General features: G+C 30.5%; 1 protein-coding gene and 1 long non-coding RNA gene across 2 annotated transcripts; both read left to right on the plus strand.

Annotated features, from left to right (window-relative positions):
* The first annotated feature begins 268 nt into the window (after positions 1-268).
* LOC110116147 (putative transcription factor bHLH041) lies at positions 269-4,521 on the plus strand. The gene is made up of 5 exons (XM_020849621.2): positions 269-949; positions 1,070-1,175; positions 1,696-2,334; positions 3,106-3,474; positions 4,255-4,521. Exons 1-5 carry the CDS (start codon positions 822-824, stop codon positions 4,330-4,332), a joined length of 1,320 nt encoding a protein of 439 aa, XP_020705280.1. The 5' UTR covers positions 269-821; the 3' UTR covers positions 4,333-4,521.
* A 615-nt stretch (positions 4,522-5,136) lies between these two features.
* Positions 5,137-6,442, plus strand: LOC110116166. Its single transcript, XR_002305426.2, has 3 exons — positions 5,137-5,161; positions 5,370-5,429; positions 5,512-6,442. It is a non-coding gene; the product is annotated as an uncharacterized LOC110116166 (long non-coding RNA).
* Positions 6,443-7,513: the final 1,071 nt, after the last annotated feature.

Here is a 7,513-nt window from a genome sequence, read left to right on the forward strand (position 1 = left end):
TAGCATTCATAATTTGTGTCTACAGATTAAAGAAAATCCTGACTCCACCACTTATTGCATTCAATCATTTCTCCCAGGTCTTGTTTTCTGATACCAGTTCTGTCGTAGCAGATTTAAGAATACCCATAACAGGAAAATAACCGGGAGAATGGGAAGTACTGTAAGCTGTAATTACTTTGTATTTCTTCTCATCTATCTTGTCTCTCCCCCATTATTTCGTTTCGAAGCCTACTGCCATAAAAAGTGGAAGCAAAACGAAATAATGGAAAAAGGACGAAACAGAGAACAAGCAGTGGAGGTAAAAACAAAGAAAGCCATTAGTGGAGATAAAATAGTTCCTGTCCTGCTGCCTCCCCATCAAAACTCTTCACGATGTCACTCACCTAACAATCTCTTCTGCAGTCCAATACTTTTTCCTCCCATCAGCATATGTGCAGTCAAGGTCAATACGATTCCCTTAGGCCCCCTTTCCTTGAAAGTCACCGGTGACTTTTGTTTTCAATCAAGCCAGACCTGAAGGCATGTGCCCCAAGACCAAGCAATTAACTTCAAAATTAAATGAATAAAACTCCAAATTTCCAATTCCATGAGTCCATTATCCAACATATTTATTCACAATACTTCTGAGGAAGCCTTCCATCGCTTGCCTTCGGCCGTTACCTTCCACCTTCTTCTCCTTCAAGTTTCATTTCCTTTTTTAAAGAATCAAGCAAACTCCTTCCTTTCTCACACACCCCTTTCTTCCATGGCTTCATTCGTTGAGTTCTGAGTAGAAACATAAAACTTCCTTTTCTTCTTCTTCCTCCTCTTCTCCAACTTCAATGGATCAAGGCTCCATGGATGTATTGTGTTTTGAAGATGATAACAACCATTCAAGCTCCTCCTCTGGAAGCCTTCCTCAGAAGCCATTCAGTGGATACTGGAGCTCTTTCTCTAGCATGGATGACAAGTAATTCTCATCTGCGCTTTTTTATTTCCTAGTTAATTTTATCAAAGCTGGTCGTTTCTATTTTTTTTTTCATTTGTTTTTGAGATTTTAGATTTAATTTCCCCTTTTTGGTATTTGTAGCTATGTTGCAGGAATTTGTCATGAAGAAGTAGTTGATCGAGTTGAATTAGGCGACACAGATCTTCTCAACTCATCTGCAGTGGAGATTCAGGAGCAGCTTAATGAGGTTTTAGTGACAGCACTATCTTATTTAATATCGATTAAATTTCTCTTTTGATTTCCAAATAATTATTACTATTTAATTTTTGCAACACTCATAGCTTTCTCTCTCTGTTGATATTTAACAACATTTTATATTTCTGTGGGTATTCGAATATAAACTACAACATTCTTTCCCTGGTTATGATATCATAAGTTTAGCTAAAGTTCATCTGAAACATTTAGACTTATGTGTTGGGAAACTGGACTAATCTAATTAAAATCATGACTGCAAAAATGACCAATAAACAGTGAAAAGACCAACTTGTAAAACGTATAAAGATTTTTATTTGTTGTAGCCGTTGTAAATTTTATTATGATTTTGTTATGGAGCCTTTACTCCCTTAAGTATCTCAAACATTACATAAAGATAATGAAAAATTACCGCATAAAAAATACAATAAAATCATCAAAAGATCATTTTTTTCTCATCATACAAAATTTAGACTATACAACTTAATTTGCAATATGATGGTTACTGTAATCAGCTCGACATGCTTATGGATTCAACATCTCAAGTATCTGGGGACATTTTACAACAATGCCAAAAAGGGAATTTTCATCAATCAAATTTGTTCCATCACCCACCTCTTCAAATTCCCAATGAACAATCTCAGCTTCCAAGCAACACAAGCTGCTCTTTTGATGCAAGTTCCTCAAATTATATGATGATTGATCAACTGATGTTGCCCGCATCAAAGGAAAAACAACAATCATTTTCATTAGCCTCAATGGAGGAGATGGCACTCACAAGAGCTATGCTCTCCGTCATCTCTTCTTCTTCTTCTTCGTCATCATCATCATCATCACCGGCAACAACATCATATCAGAAAGCTCAGACATATCAGAGCCAAGCAAATTACTGCCCACCAATGAGTTCTTTCCAGCCTTATAGCTCTTTGAAGCCTCCAATAAAAGAGAGTCATAAGAATTTGCATGGCCAAAATATGATAAAGAAGGCACACAATATGTTGAGAAGTGTTAACATGTTGAAAGATGAAGGTAAAATGGAAGAAACACCGCCAAGTGCTTATCAAATGCAACATATGGTATCAGAGCGAAGGCGTCGAGAAAGGCTGAATGCTAGTTTTCATTCTCTTTGGCAGTTGCTTCCTCCTGGTTCTAAGGTATATAATATAGCTCGTCAATTTTGTATAAATTATTAGGTGCAAATAGGGGTGTGTGGATACATCACAAATTAGGGTATTATAATAATTGTATATGTGTCCTAACTAAGTATCTTCATGTGAGAATTTTGCACCTAATAATTTATTTAAATTTTGTGTGTATTGAATCTATGCTTTTTATTTGCATAGCTCTATATTAAAATTAACAATATTTGATTTCTTGTGAATAATAACATATTTTAAGAAATAATGAAATTTGCTATTCAATGAATGTAATTTGCAATCAATGTGTTCTTAATAAACTCTAAAATGTAAAAAATTTATGATCACATGCAAAATAGGCAATAAATCAAAATCAAATATGTGAAACTACCTTCAATCAGATAATGAATTTGAAATTTATAATAAATTTTACTTACAACTACACATGATGAATTTATTTTGGAATTACAACATTTCAATAAAGTGATGCGTAATTCAAATAAAATTTTAATTTGAAAAAAACATAAAATTTGTAAAACCCATCATTTTGTTTTAATTTAATTAAACTCAAACAGTAATTTTGATTTGCAATCAACCAAATGAGCTCTTAATTCTATTGGAAGTTATTAAATCTCTACTGATGTTAATACTAATACAAAGTTCACTATAAATGATACATTGCATAAAGCTAAAACTTATGGAGTCAAAACACAAAGACAATAAACAACACAACAATTTGTACTTTATATATTTCTAATTAACATAACGATATATTCTTATTATTGACAGAAGGACAAGACATCTGTGCTCTGTAAAACAGTGAGCTATGTAAGAACATTGAAAGATGAAATATATGATCTTGAGGAGAAGAACAGAATCCTTGAGGAAAATTTGCTTCGAAATACTGATGTTAAGGAAAAATCCAAACCATCTGAAAGAGTAGAAGTTCAGATCAATAAATCTTCTGAAAAAACTACAGCAGAAATTCAGCAAATAGAGCTTGTCATAATGGTGAGAGTTCAATGTGATTTGATAAGAGTAGTTCTCCAAGTTCTTGAATGCATAAAAGCTATGAAGGCTATCAGCCTGTTGTCCTTTGATACTATTCCTAACTCACAGCAAATGAAACTATTGGCAACTCTGAAACTGACCATAGAGGTATGAGCTTTGAACAACTCAATTGTTTTTATTTTTCTTTTTCTTTTTCCCCTCATTTAGAGCTATGGATAAATTTTTGCATAGAAATTCCCTAGAGGAAGCTAAGTATGTGTTATATAAATCATATTTCTTGAATACTCGAACAATTCATTGATATGACGTGAAAGAAGAACATATTTATAATATTCACTACAGCTTTTGAAAAAAAAGTTACTTTTATCATAACAACTTCATAATTGCTATGCAAAACATTGTAGCCATTTCAAGCAGACCTTTAGGCTTCGTTTGGGACGGCTTTCTTACTGCATCTTAAAGCAATTTTTTAGTTCAAAAATTTAAAATTTTGAATTAAGAAACTGCTTTAAGAAGCAGTAAGAAAGCCGTTTAGTCTATTGATTAGGAGCTTATGCTTTCAACTAGTATATCTTAAGGTAGAAGTTCACAAATGAGATTTAATTTGCTCAAAAGAAAAAAGAAAAAAAGGAAAATGCTTGGATGTCATATAAGAATATTAAAAGTTTTATCTGCTTTTTTTTTTAATTCTAACATAGACAGCATTTGATTCTTCTGCTGTCTTATTATCTAGCTTTTCCCAAGAAACACCGTTCACCTCCTCTTCGTGTCTTATTCCACGTCTCATGATATTAGAAAGAGCGAGAAAGGGAAGGAGATAGAGAGAGAAAATTGATTGATTTATGACAAAATATTTAAATATAAATTTAATATTCTTATGATCGCTGAATAAAGAAAGGGATCTTAACGTGGGAATTGTCGTTGCAGGGTTCCACTTGGGACGAGAGAACTTTCAAGGAAGCCATAACTGGAGCAGCTGACATGGCGCTGACAATGACTGCTTAATCCTTCCCTGCCACATTAAAATTTCAATTTTTGTTTTTCGTTTTATTTTTTATTTTTATTTTAATTTTTTGTGAATTAAAGGAGATTTGTTCAAGTTATCTCTTCTCCCTTAATTAACAGTGTTTATGCTTTTTAGCTTTGCATGTGAAAAAGTCTGGATCAGGATATCTGATTTAGGCTTTGTTTGGGGCTGTTTTTATACTGTTTTTTAAAGCATTTTTTTTAGTAAAAAATATTTTGAAAGTAATGAAAAAATAGTGAAAAAAAATTGTTACAAATGAAAGCTAAATTTAATTTAAATATTAACATTATTAGATTTGTTTTGTGATAAATATAATATATAAAAAATTAATTAAAATTTGTATTACAAATATTAAAATAAATTGCATAATTTTGATCTAGATATTCTGAGATAATATCTATTTTCATTTTGAATATGAATCAAAATTTTCTGCTCTTTCTATGTCTGTATCAAAAACTTTATTTTTTCTATTATATTTATATTAATTTTTTTTTGTTTTTTTAAATAAATTTTACCAAAAAAATTTATTTTTGTTATTTGATTTTGATTTAGGGTCTATTAGAGACAACTTTTATATGCAACCACAATTTTGTTTAGCTATTACTTTCTTGCTATTTTTTTTTAAAATTATGCTAGTAAGCTATTTTTCATAATAACTTAAAAAAAAAATACTACAAGAGCATTACAGTCACCTTCACAAAATACAACAACCAGCTCATACAAACCCTTAATTAATTGGTAATTGAATTTATTAAAAAAAATATAAGATATAATTTCATAAAGTGATAGGCTCCTTTGTTTTTCTGGGTAAGCACCTTTTAGGCTTTGTTTGGGACGGTTTTTTACTGCTTCTTGAAGTAAAATTTTTATACTAAAAAGCTGCTTTAAGAAGCATAAAGAAAGCCGTCCCAAACGAAGCTTTAATCTTCCATGCAGGGCATTATCAAGTTCTATTTTACAAATCTGATGATGACCTGAGACTTTTTTGTTGTTTTATTTGATTAAAAATAAACAGAACCGCTCCATACATCTGGCTGTTCCCAAGGTGTGCAGCTGTAGTTCATCATGGAGGCAGGTGCTGTTCTATTTCAGCTAAATCTTTTTTTTTTTTATCACTTTCAATATTTTAACAAGAAAACTTATGGAATTGGTCACAGCGGAACCACTGCTGCAGCACTTCATGCTGGTGTTCCCCAGGTTGTCTTCTACTAACTACAAAGTACCCTTTCATTTTTACTTTTGTAATAGAATTTTCCAAAACATGGATGGCATGAAAATAAAATATAATTTTGCATTTTAACTGCTGATCTTCCAACCATGCATGGGACAGCCAAGCAGGGAATGATGATAAGTCTTCTTGCTTTAATTTTGAATTCTTCCTTTACGACTCTATTGAAAATGCCTCCAATCTTTCATGGGGCCGGCCATCAAAGTCTTTAAAATGCATTCATCATTAGTTTTGACCTATAATTTTTACCTTTGGAATCAGTTTTGAATGCATTAAATGAACTTGACCACAAATTTTGATTCATCAAGAAAAAAATTTAGATGAGAAAATCAATCCAAACAGGCTATAGTTTGGGTCTATCAAAGATCAACCCAATTAAAGTATGACAAACTTATCATTTGCATCTTTGACCTTCATCTAAGTGATAGTTATTATTCTTAAAATTATAATCAATTCATAAATATTGCGAACCTTAGTACTTTCATTTTTATTTAATTCTATTTTCTTGAAATATGAAAGTTCGTTTCATGTTTCATGTCTTAAATTTAGGCTTGGGGATTGCATTTAGGGATAAAAATCATTTTTATGCATTCTTATCTATTCTAATTATTTATTTAAATTTTGTTATCCCTTTTGTACGTCAATAAATAGGAAATTAAGATGGGTTTTATCATCAGTTAGTTTTGGGCTGAATCAAAATTTCAATTTCAATACTCCTTCAATTTCTCTAGCAATGGATCTTTCCTATCCCCATACTATCACACCGGGGTCCGGTTGCCGGGGACACGATTAAGGGATAAAAAGACATGTTTTGAGCATGCATATACAAGAGATATAACATTATATATATATATATATATATATATATATATATACCAATATATTTAAAGAAAAGCCTATTGGCCAATCATTTTGTACATATTAAATCAATATTTTGATCACATGCTCAATATATCACTTGCTTAATATATAATATGCTCAACATTAATATATTGAATCAATAACAATAATAATAATAGTGAATCAATAGTAATAACAAACAATTTCAATATTTATATTGGTAATAATTTCAGTACAATGTCATGAGTAAAATTGATTATAATAATAGTAAAGATGTATACTGACATTAAATCAATACATTATTAATAAAGATGTAAAATAATAATGAATATGTGACATGTATTTTTAGATCACACTTAAACAAGTAAGAATCCCTGACTATCAATGTATTTTTTAGTAGTCGGTAATCAATAATCATTCAAAGTTAGCTTTATAAAAGTGTCATCACTCTATACCCATCGGTGCAGTAATAAATCTTTATAACTCTCAATTATTATATCATTGTATTAAATGAATCATTAGAGGATAACACCCAACCATAGTATTTAAAGGAAGGCCTTTTGGCCCACCATCTTGTCCATGTCAATCAACTTTCAACCAGTGAGTCAACTAGTCTTTACTTTCCTTTCACAAACATTATAATAAAAATAATAGTGATATGGTATTACCCAATATTTATTCATTTCCATTATTAATGCATGTTTTAACATTATACTTAAATAAAACACCAATTTCTATACATTGTAAATCCTTAATAACATCCATTTTACTTAGTAAAATTTATAATTATCGTAGTCAAAATATTTAGGGTAATCAGTGTGATAATGTATAAAAGTTGCTCTATAAAAATTCAATAAATCTAAGGAAAATGCAATTAAATCAGTTTTATGGAGAATCAAATAGTTAAAATAAAAATAATTGAAAAGAAACATATGATTAGAATCACCTTCCTCGATCTAAATAATTTTCATAAAAATGGTAAAGTGATATGGAGACCAAAAAGCTAGATTTTTTTTCATTGCATTGCAATTCAAATAAGAATTTAGATTTTTTTTCATTTTTCAGTTATTTTTAAAATTGGATTGTTTCAT

This window comes from Dendrobium catenatum, unplaced genomic scaffold (assembly GCF_001605985.2).
Source record: "Dendrobium catenatum unplaced genomic scaffold, ASM160598v2 original_scaffold_235663, whole genome shotgun sequence".
Taxonomy (NCBI): Eukaryota; Viridiplantae; Streptophyta; class Magnoliopsida; order Asparagales; family Orchidaceae; genus Dendrobium; species Dendrobium catenatum.